The following is a 16,013-nucleotide window of genomic DNA, read 5'->3' as shown; positions in this document are numbered from 1 at the left end:
CTTTTAACGTATTTCAGTAAAGGTCCTAGATATATTATACCCTTACTGAAATATGACCACTTGTGATAATATATATATTTTTAGAACGACCAACAAAATCAATTCCGAGCACTCTTGAGGCATCCACTGGATCAAACGGAGTACTCCGAGAGTAACCCGAGTCCCCACCACCAATTCTGGGAAAACCCGATAATCCACCCGCCCGTAGGCACAACGGTGTAATTATCTGTAAAACCTGTTTGACTCAAGGTTCGAACCCAGGATCGACTTGTGATAATATATTAATACGAAAATATAAGTGTCCTAAAAAGGTACAAAAGTTTATCAGCTTAATAATTTTAGCCCATGACTCAACAAATCTCTTCAGAAAGGTCCAAAAACTCTGATGTTTCAGAGAGACCTGACACTTTTATCCCCTTAAACCTTCCAAATGGATATATTATTACAATTTCCATGGGAACTTTTTTTTATTATTATTATTTATAACTGCATTTCCAAAGGGCAACCAGAGGGATAACTTATTGATACAAAGATGAAAAAACAACCAAATGAAAACCAGCCTGCCCAAAACTATTAAATGATTAGCCGTTTCTAATGCCGAATGCGATGTATTGCACACCAATATCATCAGTAATAGACCATTGACCGGTCAATGGGTCGAAATCAAAGCCAGCCATCTCTTCAACCTGAAACAAAATTTGGTCAAATAACCAAACAAAAAATGAACTCAAATTATTTATTTGCTTACAGAGATCGAAGCGCGCTGCAGTGTCAATACTAGTTCTTCAGGAGTTATAAAGCTCGACCATTGATGCGTGCCCTTGGGAAGCTGTTAATATATGATTTCTCAGCGTACAAAAACTCGAAAGCCAAAAAGGCAAATGGAAACATTAATAGCAGGTAAAAAAGGAAAAATGTTAAAAAAGAAGTTATTATCATACCCATTGCAGGATGTACTCTGCTGCAACAATTGTAGATGCGTATGCTCTCATAGAACGGTTTACTGTCGAGATGACAGTAGCTCCATTGGATACGGTTAATGCTGACAAGGATTTGCAAAACTCAGCAGGGGCTGATACATGTTCGATTACCTGATCCGTAGGAAATTAAAATAAATGCATAAGAAGATTAAGGGAAAAGGATCAAAGAACTACTACAGAACACATTATAACATTTTTCAAGTAAAGAATACATGAGATATGGACTAGTACATTATACCTCTAAAGCAATAACCGCATCAAACTTTATCTGCTCTTCGACCAAATTTTCTGTTCACAAAGTAGCAACAGAAGCATCTTTACAAATTTTTATTTGTAAGCAGATGGATAATATTACAATAAGATTAAATGGATGTTGTTGGCTTCACATAAAGGACATTAGCATGATAACACTTAAATGTGTGTTACAACTCACACACACACACACATATAGTGTGAGATTCAACGTGGAGCCATAAAAAGTGGGGAACTGGGGAACCATGTAAAAAACCCATAAAAATTCATTTTTAAAATGATTTTCAATGATTTTTTTACATGTAAAATTAGTAGTTTCCCATTTTTTTGGTGGTCCCCTTTGAACACAACTATATATATATATATATATATTTATATATGAAATGATAAAGTAAAAGGTCGAAAAACATATAGGAGGTACCAGCAGTTGTGCAACGATATTCAATAGAGGAAGCTACCGGATCCAAATCCTAAAAAAATAAAGTGTACATATAATTATGTACCCAAAACAATAATTACCAAAAATACGCGCCCTCTATCCCAAAGTAAAAGAAACAATTTCTTTTATGGGAATCCCAGAACTATGTACAAACAACAATATCATTTTACTAAGGTCCCAGAATAAAAATGAAACAATTCACTTTTTGTCAAAGTTCTAATTCATAATACCATTTTGCCAAAAAGCAATCATACATTTATCAGTTCCATTGACTTTAGTCTACAAACTCTCCTGTTTTTCCATCATGTTTGGCTAACAATCGAGCATGTTACTGAAATTGTTCCGTTTGGATCTCAAATCACAGTTGTTTTGGTCAAAGGATGTAAATTTCAAGACTTCAACAGTCAGGTGTCACAGGCCACGGCTAGCTTTTTGTTTGGGGGGGGGGGGGTGGTGTTGGAGTTTTGATTCAATTGACTGATTAGCAAATTTCTAGGGAGTCAAACCAAAGATAAGCAACTAGAAATATTGACAAATATATCTCGAGAGTAACATGCTGAAAATGATGTAAAATTAACGGTAATGCAAGAGCTATCAGGTACAAACACAACACCTATTTGATTAATCATACCGCATGAAGACGTGCAATTGTGATATTCTTCTCCACGACATCAATTCCTGTCACTGAAGCTCCCATGCGAGCCAAAGGCTGGACGGTCAACCAAAAAGATGTTAGAATTCTACTAGAAAATTGTACGCTAATCATTAATATTCATTATTCTATGACTACACAATGAGTATACCTCAGATAAAATACCTCCTCCACAACCAACATCTACAAATTTTAGTCCTTCAAATGGTCTTGCAGAAAATGGATCCTTGCTGAAAACAGACCAACTTTGATACTATGTATGTATATTGTATAATACAATACTAGGTTAAAATCCCGTGTATTACACGAGTTGCATAAATATAATTTTATATAATAAATAATAAAAAGATATATTAAAAAAAACTCGTATATTGCACGTGTTACGTGCAAAATAAAATATAATGTCATATGTTAATACAAACAGTCATCAAGATTTATCTCTTAAAAATGAACATTGGTGTACTATTTATTTATTATAAAATTTTACTTTGTTTTTTTATTTTGCATAAATATAATTTTATATAATAAATAATAAAAAGATATATCTTTAAAAAAACTCATATATTACACGTGTTTAATAAAATATAATGTCATATGTTAATACATACAGTCGTCAAGATTTATCTTTTAAAAATGAACTTTAATGTACTATCTACTTATTATAACATTTTACTTTGTTAAATATATATTCTTAACTAATTTTTTGTTTATTATTATTTAATATGATCATAATAAAAATAAACGTTTATATTCTTATCTAATTTTTTTTTGTTTAAAATTATTATTATTATTATTTAATATGATCATAATAAAAAAAATGTTTATCCTTATTTAAATATTTATTCTTATCTAATACTTTTGTTTAAAATTATTATTATTATTTAAAATAAGGGATAAATAGGAAAATAAGGTGAGAAAGCACCAAAAAGGTGACACGTGTCCAAAAAAGATTTTCATTTATTAGTATAGAAAGATAAGTGGTATGTTTATGTATAAAGCGGATTAAAAAGATGCTGCATAAACATTATAATCGCATATGATTATTTGCAAGTGCTAGAACATTTTCTCTATGTGGTGATCATGTCATTATGGATTCTGAATGCTAAACATGTATAATAATAATATAAGCAATTAATAACCGATGGATGAAAGGAAAACGATACCCAAAATGTCTGCAAAGAGTCGACCGAATAAAAGTTAGCCTTGCAGGATTCATGGCATGTAATGGCTTAAAAGGCCCTTCCATATCCCACCTGTCCACAGACAATATCTTATCTATTAAACACTTGACAATGTTAAGTGTATCGCCACTGGCCTTACAAGTTATACAGCTAATATTTGTAGCTCGTTTGCAAATTCAAGGATTAAACAAGAGGTGATTAAAATAATTAAGTGCGTCAATACTCAATAATGTCGTGTTGGCGGGTTGATGCCTTTCGCGTTAGTAGGTTGGCGGGTTGATCGCTTTCAACCCAAACCCAACCCTTCTATTTATTTATGTCGTGTCGGACCCACTTGAATCGTGTCGTTTTCAAGTCGGCCCTTTTAATGTTATTTGTGAATATGAGTAATACCTAGTGACTTAGTAATAAATTGCACAATCAATTACTACGGCTTAGATGAAACATTTTTTTATTATAGTTGGTGTGCTCTTAATTGGTTTTTGTATCTTTATCTTTCATTCCCAATTAACAAACTTGGTTCTATATATTTATCTTGAGAATCGGTAGTTAAAACTAATAAATAAAGTTTTTGGAAATTAAGAGGTATTGAAGATTTCAAGATGGAAAAATATTTCACTTTTGGAAACTAATCATTAGAGGGAAAACTAAAAAAAACCCTTGAACGAGTAACACGTTAACCCGTTTATTAAATATGTCAAATTCGGGTTGACCTGTTTTATAAAACAAGTTGTGTGACTCGTGTTGTTTTCGTGTCGTGACATGAATTTGGTAGTGATATTTAAACAAACCAATCTCTTCATACTAACTAACAATAATAAAGAAAAGTAGACAAGCTTACCAACTATCAGCCATAGCTGCAAATTTGGCTACTTCAGTTTGGTTCAAAGAAGCGGCAGTTGCATAACGCCTATGGTGAATAAGGGGCTGGAAACCTTCAACAACTGCATGTTTGAAACTAGTTCTTGCAAACATCCTGCTAAACATAGCTACTGCAATACAATGTTCCTAATCAATCTTCAGTTCAATATATATTATCTATATCTATATACTTAGGCCACCCGTAGTCGTGCCCAAGGGGGCGTTTTTTTTGCGCCGGAAAACGCCCAAACACGCCGCCCCACCACCCCCCTGGGCGTGTTTGGCTGGAATTGTTGTTTTGGCATTGTTTAAATCACGCTATGGGGGCATTGTTTTGGCCAATTACAGCTATCTTCTTTAGGTTTGACCAATACCTTTTTTTTGTTAGTTTTTATTTTATTTTATTTAATTGTTTACACCCTTTTAACATAATACCCACATCCCCACTGCACCCATTTTAGAAAAACGCTCAATAATGCCCCTTGCTGACTGTACTGCCACATTGCGGAAAACGCCCAAAGGTGGAGGCATTATTCACCCTTACCACTACGCATAGTCTTACTGTATAATAAATAAAAATCCTAAGAGGACACATGTTACAAATCTAGGCCACCTAAATTTTTGTTTTCTTGTTTTTCTCTCCTATTAAATAATTATGTTAAAAAGTTTAATTTAAATTTTCTAAATAAAATTAATTACGGATATCTATTATTTAATTATAAATACTTATAATCTATAAAAACATTTCATCAAAAAGTTGGTGTGCAAAAAACTATGTAAACATTTCATCAAAAAGTTGGTGTGCAAAAAAAAAAAAAAAAAAAACCACTAACAGCAAAATGAATTAAAAGCATGCAAACAAAAATCTTGAAGGGTCTATACAAGAATTAGCAAACGCATGCAAACAAAAATTTTGAAGGATCTATACAAGAATTAGCAGTTTAAACAAATTTAATGAAGATGGAGACCTGAATGTAGACAAAATAAATGGTCTGAAGATGGCATTTTGAAGGGATGAAAACATGAGATTTATCTACTCAGTTACCTGATTTTGACACCAGAATAAATTTCTGGTATGCTATATGAAGAAGAAAGGACCCAAAATTTGATGATGAAGATCCAAGAAATCATTTAGGTGTCGGTCGTTGTGCATTTAACTTCATCCTCTTTATGGGCTCATGGGACACAGCAGAGATACTCCATTTTCTCCAATTTTTGTTTCGACTAAAAATTATATAACCATCAAAAACACGTTAAAGGTCATTAAAACATGTTTAAAATTGTGCCCTAAAGGGTTTTCGTTTTTTTAAATCTATGCAAAACATTATTTTTTGGAAGGGGCGGTTGAGTTGGGTTATTTTATTTAACCTCAAATTTAATTAGGTTGGGTTAATTGGGTTTGGGTTACAATGGAATATTTATTGGGCTAATAGCTAAATTGTTAACCTAAAGTTATTGGGTTAAATTGTTAAGTAAAGTTGTTAAAGAATGATTATATTAACTATGTTATATTTTAATAAAAATCAGAGTTTAATTTTTTTTATAAAATAATAAGACTTTTTTCTAAGAGGTGCGGTTGAAAATTTCCAAGGGGTGCGGTCTAGATTTTGGGCGAAATTTAACCCTAAAAATGTTTTTTTTTCAAGGGGTGCGGCCGCCCGATCCGCCCCTGATTTTGTAGATCTTGCACTGTTCATTCTTGTGGTTTCAAAATTACATAATTAGTGTTGATGGTTTGAAAAAACTTCACAAGTGGGCTCGATAGTTACATTTTCATAACATGGATGGTCCTTTCCGGCTAACGTCGTTAAATTGTTCAGTCCAGTCCATGTAAAATTACCAAATTACCCTTGGTTATATATTACAAAAAAACCAAGTTATATATTATATTATACTAATTAAAAAAAACTTAGGGGCTGTTTGGTAGCCTCTGAATGGTCATTAAGAAGCTACCTCTTAATGGAACCATTAAGAATTTTACCAATGAGAAGGTATAAGAATGTGACATGTGATGATTTACCATTCAGAGGTTACCTCTTAACCATTCAGACTTGAGGTTACCTCTTATTCATTCAGAGGTTTTAAACCATTAAGAGGTAGCATCTGAATGGTCATTAAGAGGCTACCAAACAGCCCCTTAATAAATAAAACTACATTAAAAAAAACTTATATATATACATACACACCTTACCCATCCCCACCCTCCCCCTCTTGTTTCCACACACCACCGTACCACCATCAACAACACTAACACCACCACCATCGTACCACCACTACTACCATACCACCAACATCATACCACCACGAGCAATATGACTACCATACCATCATTAGCAACACCACCACTACCAACAGGCTCACCACTGCCAAATCTGACCCTGTCACCACTGTGATTCACGCCAGTTCAAACAAAACCATCATCATCATTGCTCTTCCATCATCTCGTTTAGGGCTTCGATAATTGTGACATTCGTTACCAAATCAAATGTGACTTTAACTTGATCTTTGACTTTATTTGGAACCTTGTGTGTTTAATACTAGACCTTTTCTTCCGAACCGTTCTCGCAATTTTTTGGAATGACCTTTTCCTCATTCAAGTAAACAACTTCTTGAACATCTAGAACCGTAAACAGAGACGGGTCAATTTCTTTCGCATCAATCAAGTTTGCTTGTTTATCTTTCTTTCGATCTGGGCACCTCGAAACAAAAGCATTAAACCTTCAAATAATCCTTTTTGCCTTGTTGTTTATCCCCTTCGTCGGACCCGTCTTATGACCCGTGGTTTTGATCAGATTGGTTTCGATCACGTCCACACCACCACGTCCACGATTCAAACCTTTTTCGTGCCCCTTACTCAAATCGCATGAATTCGATCTGTAACACCTCAGAATTTTGAGTCGAATTATATGATGACACGTGTCCGATAAACTCTCATTTTATGCCACGTTGTTTGGCGAGAGGGACCAATTGTGTAAAAGTTTATGGAAGAATGTTGTGGAGGGGCCATATATGTCAACATGCCATTTTATTGGCCTCTGCGTGACTCTTACGGACCGTAAGCCTTTAGTGCTTACAGACCGTAAGGAGGTGAATTATGTTGCCACTGGTAAGCGGTTACGGACTGCAAGACCTTGTATCTTACGGTCCGTAAGAAGTTCAAATCTGTGTGCGCTCACTTGGCTTACGGACCGTAAGCCTAAGGCTCTTACAGTCCGTAAGTACGGTATCTAGGCAGATTTTGTTTGAAGGCCAAGGCTTTCTTCCCTTGTGCCACCTATCTCGCGAACCTGAACCAATGTGCAGCTCTTGACACCTCAAAATACACCTAGGATGATCCTAGAATATCCCCTAACCCTTGGCATGATCAAATGCTTCAAGTTCCACTATAAATCGCAAAGCATTTTCACTTCATTCTTTGCTCATTTCCTTATAACCTTCTCTACTACTCTTGGAGTGGCTTCTGATCTGTAGAGGCCCCCATATTGAGTTCATCCTTTTTAGCTCTTTCATTTTATAGGCTAAGTATTTAGCCGAAAGTCAAGCAAATTGACTTTTGCTTTGACTTTCAGTTAAGACCATTATGGTCCAGCCATTGTTCGAATCGAACATGGCTACGTGATCGTAACAAGGTAGGTGTTAATCTCTCAAAAGGGCACCTCCTGGAAATCACGTTAAATTGGTCCAATGACGGGTCAAAGTTATGTTAAATAAAAAGTCAAAAACGTAGTTTTCGGAAAACTTATAAAATGAACTTATAAACGTTTTAACATATCTTTTTGACATTATATTAGTAGGTAAATACTTTTAGAACATGTCTAAACATGTTCAGCCCATCATTTCCAGTGTATATGTCGGTTCGCAACCGAAAGTCAGGTAGTTTGACTTTTGCTTTGACTTTCGATTCTGACCTGAATTAGCAAACTTAGCTACTGATTCTAAGTTGCATTATGACCATAATTATATGTAGTATAACCCTTTGTGAATATACTACTTGGTCATAATCAGTTGTAGAGTTTTTATACAAGTTAATGTATTATGCCTATTTTACCGAAAATGCCCTTTTGGTGCATAACTTGGTTTTAAACTTTGATGAACTTATGAAATGGATAACCTACTGATGTGGTAATATAATTAACATGTTTTGGCATAATGAACTTGTTTATGGTTCATCCGATCACCCGATACCGCCTATGCTCGTACGGTTAGCTTTTGTAACTTAGTTTACGTAAGTTAACCGAATTGGGTCAAACTATTTCAATTTCTTTTATATTCCAGAATGTAATCATGTTTGACCATATTATACAAGTCTTAGTACTTGTGAGGGTTTAAACTACATTCTATCCTGTCACCGCTTAATCTAACGTACCGTACCGTTTTCATTATTTTTAGTTAACCAGTCCAAGTCTATGACTTGAATAAGACCCGTTAACATTCTAATTGGTTATTATACCATTCATTCTAGACTAGGGCATCCAGTAGATTGCAACCTTGCTAAGTTAATTATTATACCAGTGTGCTTATATTTTGTCTTGGATTGTAAGACTCGGCTCATTTAATTGCAAATGGCCACGACTTAAGCATGGAGTGTAGGCATATACCCGACAGATGCTAACGCTATCATAAAATATTTTTCTACCCATATTGGGGATACCCTTTATGGGTTAAAGTGGCGTGTTGGTTAAACATGTTTTTGGTGTTTTGTACCGGGCCCCGTATATATTGATCGACAAGCATGTAAAACTGTATACAAGATATATTTTATATTTTCCCAAGTTATTTATGAAAATACATGTGCCTAGTGCACCTAAAACAATTTTGAAATATTTTCAAAATGTGTCGGTTATTTGTATTTACCAGTGAAAACTGGCGTATTTTCAAAAGACTAACCGCAGGTTGCAAGAATATGTAAATGGGCTGGAAGTTTCCCGGTAAATGCTTAAGAGGAATTTGCAACTCGTTGCATTGAAGCCTAAAAGTCTGTTGACATAGTCATTTTGTTATTTTCGACCCACCTGTGGATCTTTATACACTTTCCGTCTGTATAATTATTTTGGAATATTCGGACATTATAATTTGTAATAGTATTTTAATTCCCAAGACTTCCGCTGTGTTATTTGTGTATCTGTATCAATCTAGTCATGTACCCCAAGTCCGGACCCACCAGGAAATACAAGGTGTGACAAATTCTGTCTAAAACTTGAAGAGAAATTAGTATTATTAAACATAAGTTTCGTTTGTGTACCTTGATTATCCGACTACGACTCTTCATCTTTTATGTGTCCTTCATACGCCTTCGTTCGATCAACAACATCGTCGAATGCAATTGCCTTTAGATCCACAAGTTGCTCAATCGAGGCTACCATATGAATGAACCGCCTTGGTAAACCGTTGAGAAACTTTTTCACGATATTTAGTTCCTCGAGTACGGAACCGAGAGACACCGCTTTTGAAGACATTCATGTTAACTTGCTTGAAAATTCATCAATTGTACTTGAATCCTTCATAATTAACGCCTCAAATTCTGACATGAGTGTCCGAAGTCTTGCTTCATGATGTGCCATCAATTATACATAATATGAATTTACCCCCATTTATTAATACTTTTGAAGCAATTTATGAAGGAAACACTACCTAAATCGTTCCTTTTCAGTTTTGTAGGATTCAGAGGTCCAAAACAAAAAAAAAGCAGAAAACAACGAAAATGGACGAAAAACACGAAGTTTCCAAAAAGCACACCCGTGCATAACATAGTGCACGGTCGTGCCTACCACTAAGGTTGAGCAATTTAAGGTTCTAAACTGCTAGAACCGTGGAACCGAACCGGAACCGCTAGATCTGAATCGTATTGTTGTATTTAGGGTCCGGTTTCGGTTCTTAAGTTTGGGTGAAAACGGTTCCCGGCTCGATTCGGAACCACCAGGTCCGTTTAAAGAACCGCTGAAATCGATTAGGATTTAAAATATTTATAACCCTATTTATTTAATGGGGTTTTCAACTTCATACAACTACGTCCATCTATGTTTTTATTCCCTCCTCTTATATTCGGTCGCATTCCATAATTTCATCTCAAGTTTTCATTCCAATTCGCCTCCTATTTAACATGCAAACGGATGATCCTATATGTATTAATTTGTTTGCTAACCATTTGAATATGTATTGTTTTCTAAACATATATTGTTATTTTATTTTATCTATGTATTAGACTTTAGATTATCTCCAATGCATCCTTAATATTTTTGCCCTTACAAGTCCTTACAAGACCTTACCATTGGAGCAAGGGTGCCCTTTAAGATCCTTAACAATGGAGCCCTTAATTATGGATGCATGTTTGTATTGGTTTTGTTGATAAGGTGGGCCCAAACTATAAGAAAAAAAACTTTTATTTAAATAGTGTGTGTAGTGGGTAGGTGATGAGGTGGACATTTAAAAGAGTAAGGATATTTGTAGGGTTGGAGATAAAGTAAAGGTTTTAATGATTTATAAGGATATGATGTGGCAGATGACGTGGCAGCTAAGAATGCTTAAGGGCGTCTATAGCATTGGGGATAGTCTTAGAGCATTATTATTTTATTTTATCTATGTATTAGAGTTTAGAGTTGTCGCAACCCCCGATCCCTAGTCCCGGGGAACGGGCGGCCGCGAGCCAGTTTCGGTGGTATCGCGTTATTGTCTAATTTGGCAGCGGAAATTTTCATCAGGACCGTAGTTAGGAAATATTTTATCAGAGTAAACCACCACATTTTATAACATTAAGCACATGGGTAAAACCCAAGTTTTCAATATACACACTTTTATAGGAATAAATCCTATTTTATTTAACAAAACATCTATTTTATTCTTAGGTAACTTTATTGCCACTTTTCCATGCCTTCAGTGCTGTCCAGCTGGCTTCTATTTGGCTTTCACATATTGTTACCTGAAACGCGTTTTAAAAACATTTTGTTAGTGGGAAATACTGGTGAGTGAATCCTAGTTTACTCAAGTTTAAGTAGACCATTTCACAGTGTACAGTATTGAGGGCGATCTCGCAATTACATTTGTTTCCAAGTTATACCAATTATCACCCGTCGGTACTGTCAGACCTGACTTGTGGAAATGTTACTCCTTGTGTCACACCCCAACCGATGGCGGAATCATCGGGGCATGGCACTGAGCGAAACAGATTGTCCAGAAGTTTCCACAACAACTATCATTACTATTTAGTTAAATAATACGTCCCATACCGTATCCCAGATAGTAAAACAAATTATTACAGATAACATCTAGTAAAATATTCCATTCCGACAACTCAGATTCAAATATAAAAATTGTTCAAATGCTTCTAGAGACTCGATCTGCAAGATCTACAGACAACTATGCTCTAGACGCTTATTCTAAGCTCGCCTTCCTAGCAGATAAGCATCCTAATTGCCTGTCACATACGTTAAAATAGAGTCAATACATAAAATGTAAAGGTGAGCATACAAGTTTGATAATAGCATAATAGAGTTCGAAATAGTTTATGCATAACCAGCACGTACGCAGAGGAAAACGAAGCATGTTAATTATCGACATGGATCTATCGATACCAATGACTGCGGGTTGACTGCCCGAGGCAGTTCGCAATACATGATTACCACCGTAATCCATGCAAGTAATGGTCCTTAACAACCCCCGTGTGAACGGCTGCTGAGTCTAAACTATAGTACTATCGTCGTTAAGGCAGGTAGACAGCATTCCACGTGTAAACATAACAACAAGCATTCATTTAGTCACGTAACACATGCAGAACGGTTAGCGTTTAAAGTAATTGAGTAGTGTGTTCGATTGTGATTTAGATAAGTAAAGTATGTAACACCCAAAAGTGTTAAAGCAAAAAGGGTTCGAGTATACTCACAGTGATTGATGGATTGAAGGGAGCACTTGAGAGTAGGGTTAGCCTGAATAGTTCGATAGCATAACGATAAGCAACGCGTAAAACGAATACAAGTGTTGATGGGTCGAACAGCCTGGTCGATCGAACGGTAGGTTCGATCGGACGGGTTGTTCGTTCGGTTTGACAGTCCGTTCGGACAGCCTGTTCGGTCAGCCGGTAGGCTCGATCGGTTGGGCTGTTCGAGTGGATTGTTTCTTCCTTTGAGTAGGATGTGTTTGTGTATGATGGCTTGTCCTTTTGAAGTTTTCGTTATAGTATTTGAGAACAGTGAAGTGTCCTTACCTTTCAGGTCGATCGATCGAACAGGCCGTTCGATCGGCCGGCTTAACCGATCGGTTAGGTACCTCAGTAATAAGTCCTCAGCAGGATGTCACCTGATCGGACGACATGTTCGATCGGGTGGCACTCCAATACGTAGAACGAGTTGAAAATCGATTAAGTGTTGAAGCATAGTATCTCATGATCCGAAGAGTAATTCAAATCAAACCGTAGTTCGATCGAACAGCACTTCGTTCAATACAAGACTTCATGAAATTGTTAAAGTGGGGGCCATGTGCTAGCCGATCGGCTGGCCTGGTCGATCGACTGACATGTCCGATCGGTTGGGCAGTTCGTTCGAACAGCTTGTCCGATCGGTCAGCATCCTGACCTGGTCGGCCTGTTCGTCTAACACTTGGCTGTTCTGATTGCTTGACGTTATATCGAGGTATCTTGACAACGAGCTGAATCATGGAACCTTCGTTCTTACTTGTTTCCCCTGCTCGGACAGGAATCACCCAAGTCCGGGCGGTGAACGGTTCGGAACGGAGTTTAAAGTTTAACCCGAAATCGGTGAACCTTGTAGATAGAATCCCGAATCTCGAACCGCACAACTACTAGAGTGATTAGTTAGTGGGTTCAAGCTCCGTTTCTACCGGTTTGAAGGCATTGAGTGTAAAAGAGTTGAAAGAAAGTTGGAAAATCCATCTTTCAATCTTTTCCACCGTGTAAATGTTTAGATCTAGGATAGATCTTTGTTTGTTTATCTGGAAATTGGCTAGATCCAAGCGATTCTTGGTGGATTGAGGCCAAAACATGAAGTTTGATGTGCGTGAAGTGTAGTATATTTTAGATGTATATTTAAGCCCTTTTTACACTTTTAGCCAAGTTTTAAATTTATAAAACACGATACTCACTAACACTAAACACACATATGGGCAAGTGCACCCATCGTGGACGTAGTATAGTGTTGGTAAGATACCGAGGTCGTCCAAGGACACAAGAGCTTTTAATACCGGTTTATCCTCAACGTCTAATCAAATCAAAAAGGTTAGAAAAATGTTTTAAACTAAGAAAATAAAAACTAACTAAATGCTGAAAATAAAAATAAAATAAAAACAGATAGACAAGATGAATCACTTGGATCCGACACGTGTATTAGTATAACCTTTGATTATTTTCGCACTTTTGCACTTGTTTAAGAGATTATCTTAGTTATTGTAGTAGGCCCCTCTTTTGAAGGCGACGTTACCCTCAACCCAGTAGTTTGAGTCAGCAAGGATACAATCCTAAAGGGTCGGATTATTGAAAGATAATGAATTAAGTTATTAATGCAAATTGTGGTAGGCCCCGCTTCTGGCGGTGACGTTACCCTCGGCTAAGTAGTCTGAGTCAGCAGGGATACAGTCCTAAATAGCCGGGTTATAGTATTAATAGTAGTTAACTTATGAGGGGGTCAAAGAGTTTGGATCCCCGCCATCCAATACCTATGGGCATTGAAGGAGATCCTACTAAATTTGACCCAGGTCCCAAGCAGGACCTCTAAACGCTGAACAAGGGCAAGACCCTTACCAAACCGTTCCCTTAACCCCCGACCAGGTAGCCAACATACCTCCATATAGACCGTGGAGATATGAATGGTGAAAATCTTTTATTTTATATAGACAGTAAAATAATGCCAAGACACCACGGACAAACGATAAGGAAAGATCACCTTCAACATAAGTAACTAGTTATTAAAGTCATTAATACAAAACCAAATAAAAAGTGCAAAAGATTAAAAATAAAAAGTATTATACTAAACACTTGTCTTCACCAAGTGATGTAAGAGACTTAGGCAAACATGGCCTTGATTGTCAAGAACTCTTACGATCAATCTTGGATCCCGAGACGACTCACACACTCTACGATGGACAATGGATGATGGTGGTGGATGATGGTGTTATGGTGGTGGTGGGTGGTGGATGAGGTGTGAGAGAGGTGGTGTGCCAAGGGATGAGAGAGAATGAAGCCAAGCTCCTCTATTTATAGGCTGAACAGAGGGCTGGACACGGCCCCGTGTCCGCTGGACACGGCCCCGTGCCCGCCTGACACTCTCTCTCCTCATTAATTGTAATTGCGAATTACAATTAATGCGCCTGCTGTACTTTCACCACGCCCCCGTGTTCGCTGGACACGGCCCCGTGGTGGGCAATGGAAGCTTCTACTGGTTTGTCTTTTCTGCTGCTTCCTGGGCACGCCCCCGTGTTCGCTGGACACGGGGCGTGTTCAGACTCTGTTTCTTTGGGAGGTGCCGTTGAGGGTCCGGGCAGTCTACTTTTGTTCCTTTTCTTGTATTTATGGTAGAATTAGTGGTCTTTTTGCTTCTTTTGTGATTTTGAGCTCATTTCATCCTGAAAATACAAAAGGAAGACAAAAACACTCTTTTTCCAACATTAGTACTTAAAAGGGGTTAGTTTTATGCCTTAATTGATGTGTTTTATATGTTGCATTTTACACACATCAAATACCCCCACACTTGAACTTTTGCTTGTCCTCAAGCAAAACTCTTTATATGTGGCTTACACTCCCAAATGGAATAGGTAGAAGAGAAGTTTTTTAGCTTGTCCTAGAGTGTCGGGAATCCAAGGTTTTTATAGGCTTTATTTTTATTTATTTACAATCCTATTCGTTATGATTTATTTTGAACTTTTCATAAGATAAATTACTTATTTGGGCATAGCATGCCTTATTAAAATTCCATTTATATACAAGTTCACATACCTCACGGGAGATCACTCAACACTCGGCCGAAGGTGTATATTTTAGTGAATCACTCGAGAGCGGCACGGAACTTACGTCTTTCCATAGGCTTGCCAAACAATCAATCCTCCTCCTTTTTAACTTTTTACCTTTGTAAATATCAAGAGGACTTTTTGGGTGAAGGCTTGGGTTTAAAGGTGGGTGGTTGGTTAGTGGTTAGTAAAAAGGGCGAAAATCGTAGCAAGTGTCGATTTTCGTAAAATACCTTGTTTTTAGTGACCTATTATTTTTGAAGTATTTCTCAAACAAGCTTTTTATAGCTTTTGTTTGTTTTTGACTTCATCATCATTTTTTTTTTCGTCACATAAAAAAGGTGAGTTTACGAAAAAGCGAACTTGTTACTAAAAAAAAAAAAATAAAAAGGTTTTGGTGGGTAAAAAGGGTTTTGGGGTAATGAAATGAAAGGTTTAGGCTCAAAAGGGTTTTCTAGGGGGATTTTGGGTACGTAAAAAAAATGAAAAATAATGGTTTTGAAAGAAAAATGGTTAGTCCTAATGCCTCCATCATTTACTTACTTGGGTTTAAGTTGGTAAGGACCGGGAATGTATCGTCGTGGCAAGTTCTAGATTTGTAAGGATCGAGCGGCTATTCACACAAGAAACGAAAAATGAGCATTTAATCTAAATATGTGTATTTTTATGCTCAATAAAGGCTCAAAACTCACTTTTGTGGG

At 36.6% G+C, this 16,013-nt stretch overlaps 1 protein-coding gene across 3 annotated transcripts; it reads right to left on the bottom strand.

Moving 5' to 3' along the window:
* Positions 1–420: 420 nt before the first annotated feature.
* Positions 421–5,545, bottom strand: LOC110894738 (ubiquinone biosynthesis O-methyltransferase, mitochondrial). 3 transcript variants are annotated; one of them, XM_022141967.2, is made up of 10 exons: positions 5,411–5,545; positions 4,346–4,496; positions 3,487–3,576; positions 2,475–2,553; positions 2,303–2,380; positions 1,654–1,702; positions 1,219–1,268; positions 942–1,091; positions 749–829; positions 421–686 (listed from the first exon to the last, which is right to left on the bottom strand). In XM_022141967.2, the coding sequence occupies exons 2-10, from the start codon at positions 4,489–4,491 to the stop codon at positions 582–584; spliced, it is 828 nt and encodes a 275-aa protein (XP_021997659.1). In that variant the 5' UTR covers positions 4,492–4,496; positions 5,411–5,545; the 3' UTR covers positions 421–581. The 3 variants fall into 3 exon arrangements, with proteins under 3 accessions (XP_021997659.1, XP_035836804.1, XP_021997658.1); XM_035980911.1 differs by having other exon boundaries at positions 4,346–4,493; positions 5,411–5,500; XM_022141966.2 differs by lacking the exon at positions 5,411–5,545 and adding an exon at positions 5,334–5,385.
* Between the last annotated feature and the right edge of the window lie 10,468 nt (positions 5,546–16,013).

This window comes from Helianthus annuus, chromosome 12 (genome assembly GCF_002127325.2).
Source record: "Helianthus annuus cultivar XRQ/B chromosome 12, HanXRQr2.0-SUNRISE, whole genome shotgun sequence".
Lineage (NCBI taxonomy): Eukaryota > Viridiplantae > Streptophyta > Magnoliopsida > Asterales > Asteraceae > Helianthus > Helianthus annuus.
This window is presented reverse-complemented; position numbering and strand designations above follow the sequence as displayed.